Genomic DNA, 22,704 nt, shown 5'->3' on the forward strand with positions numbered 1-22,704 from the left:
TCGATCAACATCTTTTACAAGAAAGACACACGATGGCGATTTCTATATTTTGTTTAAATGTAGCTTATTACAGATCTTAATAAAATCAAATGCATATTTACCCTTCCCAATGTTCTCCCTTTTATCCCCACAATATGTCCCTCCAGGACGCGGAATGTATTGAGAATCCACTGATCTCTCTCACTGTAAGGTGTGTCTCTGGTCCCCTTTCCAGACTTTGGGTTCGTCAGACGGCTGTACTGTGTCCTCATAGACTTGAGGAAATGGTTCAGCTGTTCAACTGAAAAAAAAAATCGAACACTGGGAATTTAGATCACATAAATTAATGGAAAGAAACAAATAACTTTATTAAATTCTTGTTTCTCATACAGTAAAGTATATAGCTAGCTAACGGGATAAACGAAATATGGGGGTCAAAATTTTCAGGACTAAATATTATGCATGTCATGTTGTCAGTTGTTTACAGGATTTTCGATAATTATGGCAATCATAATCATAGTAATAATCATGGTAATGAATTCAACAAAATATATTTAGCGAAACTCCGTTTTGCCGCCAGAGCCCCCCCCCCCCCAAAAAAAAATAATGATAATAATAATAATAGATATTAATATTCATCTTCACTTACCGGAGCACACCGGATCGTACTCCTTGGCCTTCTCTTCGATAAGCGTTGTCTTCTTTGCAGTATCCTTGTATGACTTTAGTCGCCTGTTATACAGACAATCGTGATCTCTGTACCACTCTGCTTATTCTACTTCTTGCTCTTCAGTGAATGTGTATGCAGTGAGGTGTTCTTCGTCTCTTCGGGGTGGACTTCTTAGGGGTGGACTTCTTGTTTGGGGTGGACTTCTTTGTTCTTTTTTTTTCCGTCTTCCCTGGCGTGCCAGACGGAGAACCTTGCGAGTGGAGAAAAATGGGTTCATTTTCCTCCTCAACCAGTTCGACAGGCGAGGCCTGATGCTCAGTAGTTTGAGCTTGGACCTGGTCTAGTTTGGTGTCTTGTTCTTTTACCTGTCTCTGCTCGTCATTGATCTCCTCTTCCGTCTCCATTTTCTCTTTCTGCACTTCTTCTACTTCTACCCTTGTTTGAATGACATTATTCTTTCGGTGTTTAACTACCTGAATGGCCACAACTCTTGGATCTCTTGGGTCGGGGCATATTCCTCTCCTATTTTTGCTAGTTGTAATAATACAGTGACAATGGCCGTTTTAAAAGTATACGTGTACATGCGTGAGTCGATTAAAATGTGCTCTCATTTTAAAATATATATGGAAAAATATAGAACACTGGATATTTATTATTCAGCTGGCATGTCAATGTGCATTTGCAACGCAATCTGACTAAACTCATACGAAACTCGCTGTAACTCGTGGTGCTCGATCTGAACTCGCGCTAATCTCGCGGGCACCTCTCCTTCACTCGTAATACGATCGCAGTGCTCGTATCTCGCTCTAGTAAACTCGGAATGCACTCGCGTATACTCAAATATGGCGAGTTATTACGAGTTATTACGAGTTTATCTCGAGCTTCTTTCGAGTTATTGCGAGTACCGCGAGTATATAACGAGTCTAGCTGAGTTCAGCACGAGTTACAGCGAGTTAGCAAAAATTTTGAACATGTTCAAATATTTTGGGACTGCTCACGACTTCAAAGAGAGTTGTCCCGAGCTTGAACGAGCTCCGCCGAGCCATGCCGAGTTGTCGCGAGTTATCCCGAGTTACATGGTGAGCTTCACGCGAGTTATCGCGAGTGCCTCATTTTGGCAACTCGCCTTAACTCGCCATAGCTCGCCATGTCAACTCGCCAAAGTGTAAACGCTGCTTAAGGTCTTGAAAAGACGTGTAAATGTGACAATCGATCGATCGAACTTCTTTGCCATATAGATGCGCTAACCTCAGGATGAATTACAGAGGGCGCAATTGACGAGATAAAAACAGGACAATTCCACTAAAAATGTTACTTTTCCTAAAAATCATAAATCTGCAATAATTTGAAAAATATAAGGGCTACAGGGACAAATTTAGTATTAAATGCAAGAACTTGTCAAATTCTTTCATTTGAGTGGTATTTTGATACAACTGAAGTGTACATAAAGCCATTCTTTTTCTCACACACACAAAAAAAAAATCATTTGGGGGCAATATGTATAAATACATATATTTTGTTTCAAAAAATCAATCTTTGACTCACAATCTTTCATTCTCATTATTCCATATTCGTCAACACTTCAGAATTCATATCAAGGTTATAGTTGATGCTTAAGAATGGACAAAAACTAATACTAGTTTTGTCTAACAACTGGGTGGAAGTATGAACATCAGGACTTTAAAAAGTGAACAAAGTTGTAATGTCCGTAACGCTAAAAGTGTAATGTGCGTAACACTACATTTTGTGAACCTGTGGAGTAAATTCTGAAACTGTTGTATACAATCAAGCTACAACTTATTAAACAGGACCTGAACACTCGGTTCAGAAGAAACTTTCTGCTCAAATTCATGAATTTTTGAAAATATCCACATGGAGGTAAATAATCGTGTCCAAAAGATGTAATGTCCGTAACGGCAAATATTTTGTGTAACATAGTATATCATCTCCTACGTGATTTAAAGTAACTAATCAAAACTCGGACCGCTAACACTTTGATACCCCTTTCAATAACTTTATTGGCTCGAACCAGGAGCGGGCCAAGTCGAAAATTTTTTAGTTTATGAGTGGGTCGGGCCAAAGCGGGTCGGGCCAGGTGCGGACTAGTTTGGCGCTACTGCAGCTAGCACCAGGGGCGGACCAGGAGCGGGCCTGGCGCTGATCGGCAGGCACGGGCCAAAATTCCTTTCACGGCCAAAGGTCACAGTTTACGCTGCTCAGCTCATAAGCGCGCAGCACGCACATCAATTTGATATCGCGCGAAAATGCACTTCCGCTGTGTCCATGACGCGTTCAGTTGCCGTGGCAGTTATCCCTTACGTGACGGAGATTATGAATGGGGTCATCGTAAAAGTAGCGCGGCTCTTATAGTTACTGAACGCAATTTTTACTGGTTGGCGCGAGCTAACTTAGCTCGGAAGAGGAGCGGGCCAAAATGCATGAGTTACTGAAGTGGTATAGGATAACCGGGTTTGAATAAACCATGAATGGATGGTTTAATTATAATAATTTCCTCTGGGGGCGCTGTGGCATAGTGGATAAGACTCAGAGGACCTGGGTTCGAATCCCGCCCAGTGTTTACATCCTTGGACAAGATGTTTTTACCCACGATGTTCCTCTCGACCCAGGTGTTTAAATGGGTTCCTGGCAACGCGAGGGTAGTAATTAATGGCAGGGCCCTCTGGTAGAGCAGTGGCAACACTGAGGAGGCTACCCTGGGTAAATAAGTCATTATTGTTATTATTGTTATTATTATTATTATTATTATTGTTATTAATGGATTCAATGATCATGCTGAGTTATTGAAATACCACTGTTGTTCAACCACCTCCCTGGTTCAACTAAGGAGGTTTACGAGATGGATTCAAAACAGCGGCATTCCCTTTGAACCCATGTGTTCTGCCGCCACTCAAAAATAAAAAAGAAGAAGTAGGCTATGCACCAAACTGGATCTGTCTCACACACAGGAAAACAAATAACTGATTTATGTCTCAGTGCATAATGACCAACTTTCTAAGGAATATGATGTCTTTATGATAGTAAATTACTTTTCACCATCCCTATTATAAAAGATCAGCGGTATTATAAAGGCAAAGACACGGGGATGGGCGAATAGAAATTGCGCATGGATTGTTCACATTTTTCTCGATTCTGCAAATTTCCCTTTATATCAATAATAATAATAATAATAATAATAATAATAATTACAAGGATAATAATGATGATAATAATAATAATAATTACAAATAATAATAATTATAAATAATAATAATAACAATGATAATAATAACAATAATAATAATAATAATAACAATTCATGATAATACGGTCTCCTTTATCTAGGGTATAGTCTCTTCAGGGTTGCCACTGCTCTACCAGAGGGCCCTGCCATTATTATCACTATAGCAGTGCCTATATAGCGTTGCCATGTACCCATTTATACACCTGAGTATAGAGAGGGCCATGGTGGGTAAAATATTTCGTCCAGGGACGAGCAATGGGCAGGAATCAAACTCGAGGCCTCCGATTGGGAGTCGGGATTCTTACCTACTATAAGCCATACAGCGCCCCCTTTACTTTATGGACTGTTCAACTTTTATAATCATTAATATAAATGTTAGGTTGAGTTTGAGATTTAAAGAAGGGGTTGAATAGATCTTGTTTCCATTGCGATGAATGGCTTTGAGATTACACTTTAAATGGAACTCTACAGTAAAAGATACGCATTAAGTGAAACATATATATTTTTTTTCTTGTACGTAATATGTATACGGGCTGGAAGCAAATCCTACCAAGGAGGTTTGAGAAATGGAGTAACAACAGTCTCATTCCCTTTGATCCCATGTTTCATGCCGCCACTCAGAAATATTAGAAGTATTTGCTAAACTGGAGCTGCTTAACAGATAGGAAGACAATTGATTCATGTGGCATTGCATCATGACTCGTCACTCTCAAAGGAAGATAGGTCTTTATGATGGTAATTGCTTTTCGCCGTCCCTTCTTAGAAAACAAGCGGCACATTAATAGTATAGACACGGGGATGTGCGAATAAAAACTGTACAAAAATTGATGAAATAAAAATAAAAATTACTCGTTTTTACATGACTTTACACTAATCTGACATAGAAATGAATAAAGAACTATACTCGAAAATTATACCATATCAGTTTCATTTGTCGCAAGCGATAGGAAAGATGATAAAATCGGCTTTGTAGTGAGAGTTAAGTTCCAAATATTTTCACGACATACAGTTCAGGTTTACATTTTTGCACATAATCTAGGAGGGGATTACTTAAGCTGTAGTCCTCTGCATTATTCATTGTACAGCGAACATACTTTTGTTATACAACATTGTACACAACGTATTTTTACAAAATAAGTATACTATCAACAATTCAATTCATAGATAGTGCTGAACAAATAAAATATACATGCAAAGCAGCAAAATACAAAGTTATGTTAACAGAAAAAAAACAAGAATTGAGAAGTCTACTGAAAAGCATGCTTGTATCACATACCGTGAACTACTCGAAGGATTCTTATGAAAATATTTGCTTACAAAGACAGGACGGAACAAGACAGGGCAGAACAAGAGCAGGACAAGCACAACAACATGACTTGACTTGACTGAAGGGTATACCATTGAAAAAAGGCACAGCAGAATAATGGGAAGAAAGGAAAGAAAGAAAGGAAAAGCCCACACGCTGAACATCAAGATCGGAAAAGGGAATTGAGGTGCTTCGGACCGCTGGTGGCTGCAAGCAGCTGAGAAGCTTTACTCAAATAAGATGATGTGATGCATTACACCATGATGAATTCAATGATTGACGATGAACCCATTGGCCCGAATTCACGAAGGTGGTACAAATGAAACCATGGTTTAAACCATGGACAAAAACCATGGAGCGCCAAGTGTCGCATGGAACATTTCGTAACGAAATCAGTCATTTCGTCGATGCAATGATTATTTTGTAACGAAATGACAACATTTTGAAACTAAATGAACATTTCGTCCACTAAATGATAATTTCGTTAACGAAACGGTCATTTTGTCCACGAAATGACCAATTTCGTAACGAAATATTCCGTGCAACACTTGGCACTCCATGGTTTTTGTCCATGGTTTAAACCATGGTTTCATTTATACCACCTTCGTGAATTCGGGCCATTAGGTTCTAGAGACCAGCTAGCTAATGAATAATGAATATTCAGTAGGAATTTAACAAAAAAAGTCCCAACTTGCGCTTAAAAAAATACAAGGATGGAATATAATATCACAGCTTCAAGAATTCCAAAATCCAGGGCAGATGTTGTATAAATGTATTCTGAGCTAATAAAGATATCAGGATTGTAAATGAAACTTATCATATCGCCTAGTGGGATAATTATGAAAAGATTGATTTCGTGGAAACATTGAGTTGAAAGTGCTGGGAAATGCATTTGCTGACGCAGTTGAAAGGAAAACAAATTTTTGATCTTTAAAATGTTATGTTTAGTAAATAATGGATCTGCATGGGAACGTGGGGAAACGCCACAAATGATACGAAGCGTCTTTTTGTAATAACAAAAGTTTAATAAAGTTTGATGGGCACTACCACGTGCTATAGTTTCGTAATTAAGATAAGGTAATGTTAAGGAAAAATACTACGTCAACTAAGTGGACAGTGGGATGTTCGATTTAAGTCTGTTAATAATGCCAATATCAAGCCCAATTATTTTACTAATGTTGAAGATATGAGGAGTCCGCAACAGTTTATCGTCCACTGTGATACCGAGAAATTTTATATGAAATACATGTTTTAAATGATCGTCATCAAATGTTACATCTGTTTCTATCATTATCATATTCAATCTCAGCTTCTATAGACTTAAAAGCATATACTTCGTTTTCTGAATATCATAAGTGATAATTTGTATGTAAAATGTATGTAAATAAGCGGAAATATAGAATCGAATCGAATCAAATCAAATACTTACTTCTCTGCTGTTAAATTTACTGAAATTCTTCACCATGATGTGCTGCAGCATGTCCACCTCCGCGACAACCAAGGCGGGAATGGTAAAGGCGAACATCCTATAACGAATTTGAGCATATATAGAACCTGTGACCATGCCACCATATTTGAAGAAAGTTTGTTCCTCCTATATCGTAAGCCATCTTCCTTACATCTTACATCATACTCCTCTCATAATTGTTATTATTGTTATTATTATCATTATTATTATTATTATTATTATTATTATTATTATTATTATTATCATTATTATTATTATTATTATTATTATTGTTATCATCATCACCATCGGCTTTCCCGGCCACTTTCGCACATTTGTCAGTCCATTTGACAGAATGTTCATTCAATAAAGCAAAAACCCCTCGTTATCGCACAGTCCATTGCAGTCTGTCATTCGAAATTGCAACATTGTGCCTTCAATTTAGCATTTCGATCAATGAAATTTGCACATGTGGCTTTCAAATTCGTAAAAAGGGCATTCAAATTGGCTGGTATTTTACGTTCATTCAAATTCGCCACCACTCGCCGAAAAGGGTACTTGAGTCATTCAATTTCCCAAATGGACAGTCAAATTCCGAACATTTTCATTCAAATTAACGTCGTTATTAATAGGTGAGAACATTTTCATGTGTGCATTTCTGTGTGACTTTTTTGTTTCATCCACTCACTGTTAAGCAGTAAAGGTAACATTTTTGACCCGATAAAGCTCGAGTTTGTTCTGTGACTACACTTTCCTTTCTTAAAGGCCTACATGTACCAATACGACAGACTAACTTCATCTCCTTACAGTCATGACATTACACGAACTACAGTGTAGTTAGATACAGACGTATATTTCAAGAAGACAGAGAAAGAATGATAGGAACATTTGATAATCATAACCTTGACTTCCTAGAAACTGGTCGACACACTCAGAATAAAGCGCTCAACGACCATAGAAGTTGTTGCCACATATTCGGACTGGGAGACTCAATAAGAACATTGAAAAGAAAAAAGTGTTGCCAAAATCTCCAATATAAGTACGAAAATATGAAGCGTAATGTTGCTTACAAAACAACAACTATGTTGTATAAAATAGAGGAAGAACCAACGCATAAGCATGTGTGCTAAATTGAAAGCAAAAGATGCTAAATTGGAAGCCCAAAAATGAATTCGAATGAACGAGCGCAGCATGCACGTGATCAGGTGACTATATCATTTAAAATTGATTGAACGGATAACTAAATGGTGCTTGTTTTACGAATTTAAATGTAAAAAGTGTTAATCAGAAGGAGATTAAAGGTAATTTAAAAGCTCCAAAATGATTTTGAATGAAGAGATAATAAAATTGAAATACCGAACATCATCATCAAATTGAATGCAGCAATAAGAAATTATTGGACTTTAAAAAAGTGCGAAATTGGCCGGGAAAACCTATATTATTGTTCGCTGAAAAGGTTCATCTGATTGGAAAATCAACTGGATGAGCGTTCGTTTTATCACAATCAATGGAAATTACCTTTACTTGATAAGACTTTCGCCTGCTGGCTCTGCAGGCTTCTTCAGATCGAGCGTTGTGAGAAGGACTTCCCACGAGCCTACGTACTTGGCGCACGCCGATTTGAGAGAATGGGCCGAATGCATAAAACAAGCAATTGCTTGTAAGCAATTGCTTCAAGCAAAAGCACAAGCTCGTCTAGTAAAAGGTGTAGCTCAAGCAATAATGCTTAAATACATATGCATATTCTTTTGCTTGCGCACATACCTTTTGCTTGCATTCAGCAAGCAATTGCTTAGGGTTCGAACAATAGCATTACGCTTGTGCGCACACTGTACGTCTGAGAACACAGGCGTGTTTCGTATTAGGTATTTCATAGGGGCATGTGTGAGCTGGAACCTGACATAGCGGTATAGTGATCATAACAACGCTCATCTGAAAAAAACAAACACACACACACACACACACACACACACGCTTATACCTTTTGCTTGTCCCGCACAAGCAATTGCTTGCGTTTTCAACAAAAGGGACGTCACGCCTGTGCGAACACAAGAACAAAGGCGAGTGTGGCAGCATGCATTTGAAAGGGCATGTGTGTGCAGAAACATTTCCTGACATAGCAGAAGAGCTATGAAATGACACTCATAAATGCACACACAGACGCACACACACACAACTATACACACACTCGTATTACTGGCTGATTCCCATCACTGCTTTAATAGCCCGCATCTGCCAGATCGCACGTGGAGAGACGTCTCCTTGCTCTCCACCGAAGTGAGACATCCTACCTGTTTTCATCAAATTTTGCGTGCTAACCACTGGACATTCCCGTTGTTGAAATGAAAAATTTCTTACTCTACTTAGGAGTAATTTCTTGTAGATTTATACCACTCCTTCACAATTGTGGTTTTTCTTCCATGAATATGAAAATGATACTTAAAAGGGAACGTCCCAGATAAGCAAAAGCTCAAGCTCATTTTACAGAGCTTGGAAAATCGTAAGCAATCGCTAGCAAGAACTAGCAAAAGGTATGTTTTATGCATACGTTTTTAAGCAAATGCTTGGTCTCTAAGCAATTGCTTGCGGATAGCAAGCAATTGCTTGTACTTGCTAGCAAGAGCTTCTGCTCGCAAGCAATTGCTTGTTTTTATGCACACGGATTCGAGTAAAAGGCTAGCACAAGCAATTGCTAGCGCTTATGCATCAGGCCCATTGATTTTGCAGTGTTGCTTTACATACTATAATATTAAAATGCCTTGCATTGCCATAATAAGACTTGACCTGGGCTATTTCTTAACTTTTCCATGTATGTAACACACACACACACACACACACACACACACACACACAACAATTAGGGGATGCTCTAAAGTGCAGATTTTGGACATCCTTTCCCCGCTTGGTCACTTCGACGCCCCCTCGCTGGTCATACCTCCCCCAATCATGAACATAAACCGACACCCTTGACTACCAGTGGCGGATCCGCCCCCCCCCCCCCCTCTTAATTTCCAAAGCGAAAAAATATAGCTACAAACGGCAGTTTTTGGACTAAAAATGTTAACATTTTCAAGCTCGCTCGCATTTAATCGCTATGCCATTCTCCTAATGTTGCTGCCAGTAATTGTCAGCAGTTGCGCCCGGTGCGCCGCCCCTCCCCCCCCCCCCCCCGTAATTTTTCAAAGTGAAAAAAATAGCTACAAACGGCAGTTTTTGGACTGTAAAATGTCAAAATTTTAAAGCTCGCTCGCATTTAATCGTTATGCCATTCTCCTGATGTTACTGCCAGTAATTGCCAGCAGTTAAGCCCGGTGCCCCCTCCCCCTTAATTTCCAAAGCGAAAAAATATAGCTACATACGGCAGTTTTGGGACTGTAGAAAAAAAAAATAACAATTTTCAAGCTCGCTCGCATTTAATCGTTATGCCATTCTCCTGATGTTGCCAGCAGTTGAGCCCGGTGCGCCCCCCCCCCCTTTAATTTCCAGAGCGAAAAAAAAAAAACTATAGCTACAAACGGCTGTAAAACGTCAAAACTTTTAAGCTCGCTCGCTTCGCTCTCTCGCATTTAATCGTTATGCCATTCTCCTGATGTTGCTGCCAGTAATTGCCAGCAGTTGCGCCCGGTGCGCCCCCTTTAATTTCCAAAGCGAAAAAATATAGCTACAAACGGCAGTTTTGGGACTGTAAAATGTCAAAATGTTCAAGCTCGCTCGCTCGCATTTAATTGTTATGCAATTCTCCTGATGTTGCTGCCAGTAATTTGTCGTTTCACACCGTCATTCCATAATCCATGTAAGGAAAACTTACAATGTTGCTCAATGACTGCGCTGTGGAATATATCACATTCCGTTATGTATTGTAGTCCCCATTAAGGTTGCAGACTGACAGCGGCACGCACACACGCGCACCCACACATACACACGCACGCACGCACAAACAAAATTACTATTCCACGAGGTGCCCCCCCCCCCCTCATGTCTTGACCCACGGTACGCCACAGGCAGTTGCCCGGAGGTGCGCACGCAAGTCCCATTTAACCGCAGCCAAGTTTTGAGCATGACCAAAACTTTTTCCAGGTGAGTCGCAAGGATGCCCGGAGTGGTCCACGCAGAACGCCAGTAGGAGGCCCTTTAATAGCGGCAGCACCTCGCAGGCAACTCCAACGCAGGTACTTCGCAGTCCCAGTATGCAGCCAAGATAATGGGCCGAATGCATAAAACAAGCAATTGCTTGTAAGCAATTGCTTCAAGCAAAAGGACAAGCTCGTCTAGTAAAAGGTGTAGCTCAAGCAATTGCTTAAATACATATGCATAATCTTTTGCTTGTGCACATACCTTTTGCTTGCACTCAGCAAGCAATTGCTTAGGGTTCGAACAATAGCGTCACGCCTGTGCGAACACAAGAACAAAGGCGAGTGTGGCAGCATGCATTTGAAAGGGCATGTGTGTGCGGAAACATTTCCTGACATAGCAGAAGAGCTATGAAATGACACTCATAAATGCACACACAGACGCACACACACACAACTATACACACACTCGTATTACTGGCTGATTCCCACCACTGCTTCCAATAGCCCGCATCTGCCAGATCGCACGTGGAGAGACGTCTCCTTGCTCTCCACCGAAGTGAGACATTCTACCTGTTTTTCATCACATTTTGCGTACTAACCACTGGACATTCCCGTTGTGGAAATGAAAAATTTCTTACTCTACTTAAGAGTAATTTCTTGTAGATTTATACCACTCCTTCACAATTGTTGTCTTTCTTCCATGAATATAAAAATGATACTTAAAAGGGAACGTCCCAGATAAGCAAAAGCTCAAGCTCATTTTACAGAGCTTGGAAAATCGTAAGCAATTGCTAGCAAGAACTAGCAAAAGGTATGTTTTATGCATACGTTTTTAAGCAAATGCTTGGTCTCTAAGAAATTGCTTGCGGACAGCAAGCAATTGCTTGTACTTGCTAGCAAGAGCTTCTGCTCGCAAGCAATTGCTTGTTTTTATGCATACGGATTCGAGTAAAAGGCTAGCACAAGCAATTGCTAGCGTTTATGCATCCGGCCCAATGACATTCTGTGGGACATCTGCCATTCCTTCAGAGAGGAATTCCTTCACTGATCACGCGGTTGTCAGCACCCACGCGACTGGTACACAGGTCACACAGTTATCCGCAAGTAGAATTTAAGTAGAACGCGTCCAGCAAGTAAGACATGTGCTCTGATTTGCCCGTCCTCAGAAATTGTCCGGTACGCTGGAAAATCCACACACACAAGCCCGTATTAAACTCTACACAATGGGCCGAATGCATAAACGCTAGCAATTGCTTGTGCTAGCCTTTTACTTGAATCCGTATGCATAAAAACAAGCAGTTGCTTGCTAGCAGAAGCTTTTGCTAGCAAGCACAAGCAATATTGCTTGTTGCCTGCAAGCAATTGCATAGAGACCAAGCATTTGCTTAAAAATGTATGCATAAAGCATACCTTTTGCTTGTTCTTGCTAGCAATTGCTTACGATTTTCCAAGCTCTGTAAAATGAGCTTGAGCTTTTGCTTAACTGGGATGTTCCCTTTTAAGTATAATTTTTCATATTAAAAAAGGAAGACCACACTTGTGCAGGATATAAATCTAGAAGAAATTACTCCTAAGCAGTGTAAAAAACTTTTTGTTTCAGCAACGGGAATGTCCAGTGGTTAGCACGCAAAATCTGATGAAAAACAGGTAGGATGTCTGACTTTGGTGGAGAGCGAGGAGACCTCGCTCCACGTGCGATCTGGAACATCCGGGCTACTTTAAGCTGTGATGGGAATCAGCCAGTACGTGTGTGTGTATAGATGTGTGTGTGGGTCTGTGGGTGTGCATTTATGAGTGTCATTTCATAGCTCATTTGCTATGTCAGGAAATGTTTCCGTACACACATGCCCTTTCAAATACATGCTATCACACTCGCCTTTGTTCTTGTGTTCGCACAGGCGTGACGTCCTTTTTGTTGAAAACGCAAGCAATTGCTTGTGCGGGACAAGCAAAAGGTATAAGCACAAGCAAAAGTTTATGCATATGGATTTAAGCAAATGCTTGAGCTAGACCTTTTGCTAGACGAGCTTGTGCTTTTGCTTGAAGCAATTGCTTACGTTTTATGCATTCGGCCCAGTATTATTCAGCATCCACTGTTGCACTCTATCTTAGTTTATTGGGAATGATCACGGAATGTTTTCGCATACAAGTACATGCATATTTGCATAACAACACTGTATTACAATCCATGTGTGCCCACAGAGGCAGCTTTTCTATTGAACTCTCTTTTTTTCAAGTGTTCTCTCCATCCTTCTCTACCTCTATTCTTTTCTTCTTATTCCTGCTCTTCTTTGGCACACATGTGATCCTTGGGTTTCTGTATAATGTACACAATGTACATCACATAATAATGTCCCACTCCAAACATATTTGTAGGGTTTGTGCAATTGTGTATTTATGATTTTGTAATTTTGATATATATTTGCCATAGTCAGACGCCAGCATGTTTTAAAGATTCAATGCATTAACAGTATATTATAATGTTCTACTCTTATAGCATTCTTTTACTGTGATATGTTTCATTTCATTTCATTTCATTTTTTATTTCATTTCCGGCCAAACCATATAATATGACATTGTATATACACAAAGTCAGTACAAAGTAACTTTTACATGTCCAAATGAAATTTGAATACACGTCTTTTGTTTACATGAAACCAAAAACATATTTTGGTAGAAGAAGTACAAGGACAAAATGTGACTGAGTCATAACAAAGAAAAGGTCGGAAATGGAGGGGACTGCTAAAAAACCAAGCTTGTAGAATGCAGTCACCTCGGAGTCGCTTTATAATAGTAATACACGAGACATTTTAACATAATCCACGGGAACCAGAACACAAAAACGAGTATGCACATCAACGTATATATATTCATATATACGTTGGCACATAAAATGAAGAGTGATTTAGAGCCATCCGTATATATATATACATGTATATATATATATATATATATATATATGACAACAGTTTTGCCATTTGGTATACATCACTTCTAAAGTGGCCTGTTTTTGCAAGGCTGTGTTGTCGGTCTTTGATGTACACCTTTTTAATTGTGTCGATAGACACGGAGGCTTCCACATCCAGAATGGCATGTTATTAGGTTTACACACAGTTCTTTTGTAAATCTGGATGGCCTTTGTCCGAAAGATTCTCTTGAGGCTGTATTATTACATAATTCAAATTGCCAGCGATTCTTAAGCCCCTTTTCTATAGGATAGGTATTCTCAATCCTTTCAGCTTTACCGAGAATACATTTCTCGACGTAACATTATAGGTGGCCCTGCATCACAAAACCAAACAAAAGGCGCCAGACACGGATTTTTAGTTAAGGACAGATTCTGAAAGAGCAGACTCTAAGCTATAAAATGATGAATAACTCAATTCAAATGGACTCCCCTAACCTACCGCAATACTGGAAAGAAAGCACACACTCTGGAAGGTCGAAAGAGTTTAGAGTCCTTTGTCCGAATGGTTCTTTTGAGGCGGTGTTTTTACATATTTCAATTGCCAGCAAATCTTAAGCACTTCTTTCATAGGATGATTTGGGGTAATTCTCAACACGTGCTTTCAGTCTAGTCTAGTCTAGTGTAGTCGAGAGCATCTCTCGACGTATGTAACTCTAGGGGCATTTCTCTGAATTCCACTGGAAGGTCAGAGATGTCCTTTTTTTTTTTTTTTTTTGGTGTTTGCACAAATAGTTAAAGGTAGGGAATCCCATTTGCATGCCTCAAATGAAGAGTTGTATAAATACAGTGGTATGTTGAAGAGAGTATCATTTTAGAAACTCCCATAAAGTATTGAAAGTGGAAGGTAACATTTAGTACATTTTTATTGACCGTTAGATTTTGAATTGAATTTTTTTCGGGGCTCACCGTAAATTCCAGTACATTACTAGGCTACCTTTGCAGACCCATGCACTGCATGTGTGTCCATCATGTATTTTGTGAAGAAAGTTCATCAAAACTTACAAACATTTCTATATACATTCTTGCCACACACTCTATATGTTATTATATCAGCTCTTATACTTTTAGATTTGTATTTATAGATAAAAAATACAGAAGACTGCAACAAAAAGGCTTAAGTGTGGCTGACACACAGAACTACCGAGTAGTTGAGTTTTGTGCATTATTCAAATTGTAGATAACTGTTGACTTCCAAATTTCTCAGCAGTGGCCTAAACAAGTCCCCTGAGGTTCATATGTAATGTTTTGCTGCATTTTTGGAGGTCTGTAAAAGGTATCCCCTACCTTTAAAGCCTGCAGTGATATTGTGTAGAGTTTAATACGGGCTTGTGTGTGTGGATTTTCCAGCGTACCGGACAATTTCTGAGGACGGGCAAATCAGAGCACATGTCTTACTTGCTGGACGCGTTCTACTTAAATTCTACTTGCGGATAACTGTGTGACCTGTGTACCAGTCGCGTGGGTGCTGACAACCGCGTGATCAGTGAAGGAATTCCTCTCTGAAGGAATGGCAGATGTCCCACAGAATGTCATTGGGCCGGATGCATAAACGCTAGCAATTGCTTGTGCTAGCCTTTTACTCGAATCCGTATGCATAAAAACAAGCAATTGCTTGCGAGCAGAAGCTCTTGCTAGCAAGTACAAGCAATTGCTTGCTGTCCGCAAGCAATTGCTTAGAGACCAAGCATTTGCTTAAAAACGTATGCATAAAACATACCTTTTGCTAGTTCTTGCTAGCAATTGCTTACGATTTTCCAAGCTCTGTAAAATGAGCTTGAGCTTTTGCTTATCTGGGATGTTCCATTTTAAGTATCATTTTTATATTCATGGAAGAAAGACAACAATTGTGAAGGAGTGGTATAAATCTACAAGAAATTACTCTTAAGTAGAGTAAGAAATTTTTCATTTCAACAACGGGAATGTCCAGTGGTTAGCACGCAAAATGTGATGAAAAACAGGTAGAATGTCTCACTTCGGTGGAGAGCAAGGAGACGTCTCTCCACGTGCGATCTGGCAGATGCGGGCTATCGGAAGCAGTGGTGGGAATCAGCCAGTAATACGAGTGTGTGTATAGTTGTGTGTGTGTGCGTCTGTGTGTGCATTTATGAGTGTCATTTCATAGCTCTTCTGCTATGTCAGGAAATGTTTCCGCACACACATGCCCTTTCAAATGCATGCTGCCACACTCGCCTTTGTTCTTGTGTTCGCACAGGCGTGACGCTATTGTTCGAACCCTAAGCAATTGCTTGCTGAATGCAAGCAAAAGGTATGTGCACAAGCAAAAGATTATGCATATGTATTTAAGCAATTGCTTGAGCTACACCTTTTACTAGACGAGCTTGTGCTTTGCTTGAAGCAATTGCTTACAAGCAATTACTTGTTTTATGCATTCGGCCCAATATCACTGCAGGCTTTAAAGGTAGGGGATACCTTTTACAGACCTCCCAAATGCAGCAAAACATTACATGTGAACCTCAGGGACTTGTTTAGGCCACTGCTGAGAAATTTGGAAGTCAACAGTTATCTACAATTTGAATAATGCACAAAACTCAACTACTCGGTAGTTCTGTATGTCAGCCACACTTAAGCCTTTTGTTGCAGTCTTCTGTATTTTTTATCTATAAATACAAATCTAAAAGTATAAGAGCTGATATAATAACATATAGAGTGTGTGGCAAGAATGTATATAGAATGTTTGTAAGTTTTGATGAACTTTCTTCACAAAATACATGATGGACACACATGCAGTGCATGGGTCTGCAAAGGTAGCCTAGTAATGTACTGGAATTTACGGTGAGCCCCGAAAAAAATTCAATTCAAAATCTAACGGTCAATAAAAATGTACTAAATGTTACCTTCCACTTTCAATACTTTATGGGAGTTTCTAAAATGATACTCTCTTCAACATACCACTGTATTTATACAACTCTTCATTTGAGGCATGCAAATGGGATTCCCTACCTTTAACTATTTGTGCAAACACCAAAAAAAAAAAGGACATCTCTGACCTTCCAAGTGGAATTCAGAGAAATGCCCCTAGAGTTACATACGTCGAGAGATGCTCTCGACTACACTAGACTAGACTAGACTGAAAGCACGTGTTGAGAATTACCCCAAATCATCCTATGAAAGAAGTGCTTAAGATTTGCTGGCAATTGAAATATGTAAAAACACCGCCTCAAAAGAACCATTCGGACAAAGGACTCTAAACTCTTTCGACCTTCCAGAGTGTGTGCTTTCTTTCCAGTATTGCGGTAGGTTAGGGGAGTCCATTTGAATTGAGTTATACATCATTTTATAGCTTAGAGTCTGCTCTTTCAGAATCTGTCCTTAACTAAAAATCCGTGTCTGGCGCCTTTTGTTTGGTTTTGTGATGCAGGGCCACCTATAATGTTACGTCGAGAAATGTATTCTCGGTAAAGCTGAAAGGATTGAGAATACCTATCCTATAGAAAAGCGGCTTAAGAATCGCTGGCAATTTGAATTATGTAATAATACAGCCTCAAGAGAATCTTTCGGACAAAGGCCATCCAGATTTACAAAAGAACTGTGTGTAAACCTAATAACATGCCATTCTGGATGTGGAAGCCTCCGTGTCTATCGACACAATTAAAAAGGTGTACATCAAAGACCGACAACACAGCCTTGCAAAAACAGGCCACTTTAGAAGTGATGTATACCAAATGGCAAAACTGTTGTCATATATATATATTAATATATATATATATATATATATATATATATATATATATATATATATACATGTATATATATATACGGATGGCTCTAAATTACTCTTCATTTTATGTGCCAACGTATATATGAATATATATACGTTGATGTGCGTACTCGTTTTTGTGTTCTGGTTCCCGTGGATTATGTTAAAATGTCTCGTGTATTACTATTATAAAGCGACTCCGAGGTGACTGCATTCTACAAGCTTGGCTTTTTACAGTCCCCTCCATTTCCGACCTTTTCTTTGTTATGATTCAGTCACATTTTGTCCTTGTACTTCTTCTACCAAAATATGTTTTTGGTTTCATGTAAACAAAAGACGTGTATTTAAATTTCATTTGGACATGTAAAAGTTACTTTGTACTGACTTTGTGTATATGCAATGTCATATTATATGGTTTGGCCGGAAATGAAATAAAAAATGAAATGAAATGAAATGAAATATATCAGAGTAAAAGAATGCTATAAGAGTAGAACATTATAATATACTGTTAATGCATTGAATCTTTAAAACATGCTGGCGTCTGACTATGGCAAATATATATCAAAATTACAAAATCATAAATACACAATTGCACAAACCCTACAAATATGTTTGGAGTGGGACATTATTATGTGATGTACATTGTGTACATTATACAGAAACCCAAGGATCACAATGTGCCAAAGAAGAGCAGGAATAAGAAGAAAAGAATAGAGGTAGAGAAGGATGGAGAGAACACTTGAAAAAAAGAGAGTTCAATAGAAAAGCTGCCTCTGTGGGCACACATGGATTGTAATACAGTGTTGTTATGCAAATATGCATGTACTTGTATGCGAAAACATTCCGTGATCATTCCCAATAAACTAAGATAGAGTGCAACAGTGGATGCTGCATAATACTGGGCCGAATGCATAAAACGTAAGCAATTGCTTCAAGCAAAAGCACAAGCTCGTCTAGCAAAAGGTCTAGCTCAAGCATTTGCTTAAATCCATATGCATAAACTTTTGCTTGTGCTTATACCTTTTGCTTGTCCCGCACAAGCAATTGCTTGCGTTTTCAACAAAAAGGACGTCACGCCTGTGCGAACACAAGAACAAAGGCGAGTGTGATAGCATGTATTTGAAAGGGCATGTGTGTACGGAAACATTTCCTGACATAGCAAATGAGCTATGAAATGACACTCATAAATGCACACCCACAGACCCACACACACATCTATACACACACACGTACTGGCTGATTCCCATCACAGCTTAAAGTAGCCCGGATGTTCCAGATCGCACGTGGAGCGAGGTCTCCTCGCTCTCCACCAAAGTCAGACATCCTACCTGTTTTTCATCAGATTTTGCGTGCTAACCACTGGACATTCCCGTTGCTGAAACAAAAAGTTTTTTACACTACTTAGGAGTAATTTCTTCTAGATTTATATCCTGCACAAGTGTGGTCTTCCTTTTTTAATATGAAAAATTATACTTAAAAGGGAACATCCCAGTTAAGCAAAAGCTCAAGCTCATTTTACAGAGCTTGGAAAATCGTAAGCAATTGCTAGCAAGAACAAGCAAAAGGTATGCTTTATGCATACATTTTTAAGCAAATGCTTGGTCTCTATGCAATTGCTTGCAGGCAACAAGCAATTGCTTGTGCTTGCTAGCAAAAGCTTCTGCTAGCAAGCAACTGCTTGTTTTTATGCATACGGATTCAAGTAAAAGGCTAGCACAAGCAATTGCTAGCGTTTATGCATTCGGCCCACTGGGATCGTATATTGAGGAAAGTGAGTATTGCCCCAGGTCTCGGTTGAAGGTTTTTCCTTGTTGTTTCCGAATGTGAATTGCTTCCCTTATCCAGCGTGAGGTTTTCCCAGAGTCTCTGGCTAGGATGGAACACTTCTTCCAGTTGATGTGGTGGTTTTCACTGGCCAAATGGTCGCTGATGGCCGACTTGTGCATGTGGGAGGTGGTTTCCTTTCTTTTTCCTCTTGTGTAGTAGGATCATAGAGGTTTAAGAGATGGAGTTACAACTGGCTTTAATTATTCAAACAGCTGCCATTTTTGTATTGATGCACAAAAGAATTCCACAGGTGCATTTGTGCCTTTGATGATCAGGGTTCCATGCCGCCGTCTTTTTGAGCAATCTGAAGATTCATTTTAAACTCTAACAATATATCGTCTATATTTTGCTTGTTTATTTGTAAATACAATGAATGTTCTCTTATGACAAAGCATATGAAACAAAAGTAATCCCCTCCTAGATTATGTGCAAAAAAGTAAACCTGAACTGTATGTCGTGAAAATATTTGGAACTTAACTCTCACTACAAAGCCGATTTTATCATCTTTCCGATCGCTTGCGACAAATGAAACTGATATGGTATAATTTTCGAGTATAGTTCTTTATTCATTTCTATGTCAGATTAGTGTAAAGTCATGTAAAAACGAGTAATTTTTATTTTCACTTCATCAATTTTTGTACAGTTTTTATTCGCACATCCCCGTGTCTATACTATTAATGTGCCGCTTGTTTTCTAAGAAGGGACGGCGAAAAGCAATTACCATCATAAAGACCTATCTTCCTTTGAGAGTGACGAGTCATGATGCAATGCCACATGAATCAATTGTCTTCCTATCTGTTAGGCAGCTCCAGTTTAGCACATACTTCTAATATTTCTGAGTGGCGGCATGAAACATGGGATCAAAGGGAATGAGACTGTTGTTACTCCATTTCTCAAACCTCCTTGGTAGGATGCACTAACAGTGTCTCTTGCGTTCATTTTTTCTGGTACCAACGTACACCAGCTACGTCGGCTCGTGGGAAGTCCTTCTCACAACGCTCGATCTGAAGATGCCTGCAGAGCCAGCAGGCGAAAGTCTTATCAAGTAAAGGTAATTTCCATTAATTGTGATAAAACGAACGCTCATCCACTATATTATTGTTACTCTTATTAGTATTATTATTATTAGTAGTAGTAGTAGTAGTAGTAGTATCATCGTCATTATAATCAACATCATCATTCCTTTCATTGATTGTTATTATTATTATATTAGCATATTCATTATCATTACTCCTACAATTATGGTTAGTACTTTGTGTAGTATAGTAGCAGCTCTACACAAGTAGTAGGATAGGAACCTAGCAGCATCAGTGTAGTGCTACATCAATGTACAGTTAAATTATCGTCATAATCTTTATCCCCATCGAAACTGTTCACTTTTAAGGCTATCCTTTTTTATGCCATTCTATTCCAACAAGGTATGTAGCCCTTTCAGTTTAAAAAAAAAAAAATCACGCAGGGCTCTGTGATTGACTATTCAAGTTAAATCATGTCACTTACCCGTATACTCGACCGTATTTCGCCCCCAAGACGTTAAATACCCTAGGAAACCCCTGCAAAGAACAAAATCAAGCCAGGTTCAGGTAAATTCGAATTTGCAATACGGTTTTTGTATTTAACGCATAAACGAGAAGGCTATTCTTTACGCAACAAAACGCACGTGCGAGTGATGCATACCGTATGTCCCCCCCCCAAAAAAAAAAAACAAAAAAAAACAACAACAACAACAACACAACGGGACCCTCCACAATGAATTCTTTAAAAATAGTGAATCAATCTAAATACAAATTCAGGCTATGAAACCATAACTCATTGCCCACATATTAAAGAAAACCCCATTCGATTTGCCTCAGTGGTCAAAGAGAAATGAGGAATTTTGTAAAGGATGTCAGGGATCTCTTCCCTCCAAGTTCTGTCTATTGTTTTCACACGCAAGCGCATCGAAGTGCTGAACTTGGAAGAATCATATACTTACATGCTTTACAACAATCCACATTTTCTGTGACCGCTTAACAATGCTTAGCCAACTTGAATGAGATTTTCTACAAAATAGAGCAAAGATCTTATATTTAAAGGCCCTGAAGTAATATTTAGACAGTTTAATCATATTGGGTGCTTTCAATGTAAAAACCTGATTGTATTTTTTTTTTTTGGGGGGGGGAGGGAGGACAAACTGTACACTGTATTATAATAATATCAAATAATTGGATGTACCATGCCGAATGCGGTGTTACCCACGATGGGTAAGGCCGGCTCGTAGATCACACCTTTCCGCCACCAGTAAGTATGGCTCCATGAGTCATGTCTAAACGGGAAAGAATTACATTCCGAATTGTTAGCATGTTAACATGTCTCAAATGGCGTCATGAATGCGCATTACATACTACAAAAAAAAAATAAGGAAAGGAAAGGGAAGCTATCAATGTACTTTGTATTTTCTGATGTGTAGTTTTGAAACGGTTACAGTTCGTTATACCGAGAGTTTTTTACTCCTAAAGTTCGTTATTCCGAAAATGAAATAAGGTTCGTTATTCCGAAGGTTCGTTCCGGACCCTATTTCATTTAGGATCAAGGAACATTCGGAATAGCGAACACTATTTCATTTTCGGATTAACGAACCTTCGGAATAACGAACCCTATTTCATTTTCGGATAAACGAGTCTTCGGAATAGCGAAACCTATTTCATTTTCGGATTAACGAGACTTCGGAATGACGAACCTTCGGAATAACGCACAAATATTCGTATAAACGAACCCCTTTTTCCATTGCGGATTAACAAACCTCTAGGTACATGGGATTTGTGTGTTTCGGATTAACGAACCGTCGGAATAACGAATCTTCGGAATAACGAACAGCACCCCTTGAAACAACAGTATCTTAATATGGAATCCCAGGCGATTCTCATAGTTTCACATCATGTAGCACAGAAAACGATAGTTTTCAATTCGTTTATTCATCTCATTTGCTGATTAAACAATACAACAGTATTGAATTTAATAATACAACACAAAAGATATAATCAATCATTTACATATCTGTGAAAATGAAAAAAGAGAATTTGATAATACAAAACAAAAGATGTAATCAATCATTTACATAATTATCTGTGAAAATGAAAAAAAAAAATAGAACTTGAATAAAGCCAAAAGGTCCTTGTTTAAGTTCATTTATGTACGAGAATGCACAAAATAAAGATTTTTAAAGTACAAATTGTAGACATGGACAGAAAACCAACAACCACAACGACACATAACAAACATTAGGACAAATAGTATGATTAGATTAACCAAGTGTGATTTGCTAAAAAAAAAATTGCTAAAATTTCTAAAATTAAGAAAGGCTATTGCGTGAACAAATATCTCTAGGATTCGAATACTAGTACCAGATTAATGGAAATTGGTGACATACGGAGTTTAAAATCATCCACATATAGAATCTACTGCAATTTAATGTGTTGTATTTATGAATTTTATT

The 22,704-nt window shown here is 38.8% G+C and overlaps 1 protein-coding gene across 1 annotated transcript in view; it reads right to left on the bottom strand.

The window, feature by feature from the left end:
* Positions 1-22,704, bottom strand: part of LOC140232854 (cytochrome P450 3A24-like) — a 62,658-nt gene that overhangs the window by 24,519 nt on the left and 15,435 nt on the right. The window contains exons 2-4 of the mRNA XM_072312967.1: positions 21,444-21,534; positions 20,730-20,782; positions 6,626-6,722 (exon numbers count right to left, since the gene is read on the bottom strand). Coding sequence (XP_072169068.1) covers positions 6,626-6,722; positions 20,730-20,782; positions 21,444-21,534 — 241 coding nt within the window. The remainder of the gene's footprint in view (positions 1-6,625; positions 6,723-20,729; positions 20,783-21,443; positions 21,535-22,704) is intronic.

The sequence above is a fragment of the Diadema setosum genome, chromosome 9 (genome assembly GCF_964275005.1).
Source record: "Diadema setosum chromosome 9, eeDiaSeto1, whole genome shotgun sequence".
Taxonomy (NCBI): domain Eukaryota; kingdom Metazoa; phylum Echinodermata; class Echinoidea; order Diadematoida; family Diadematidae; genus Diadema; species Diadema setosum.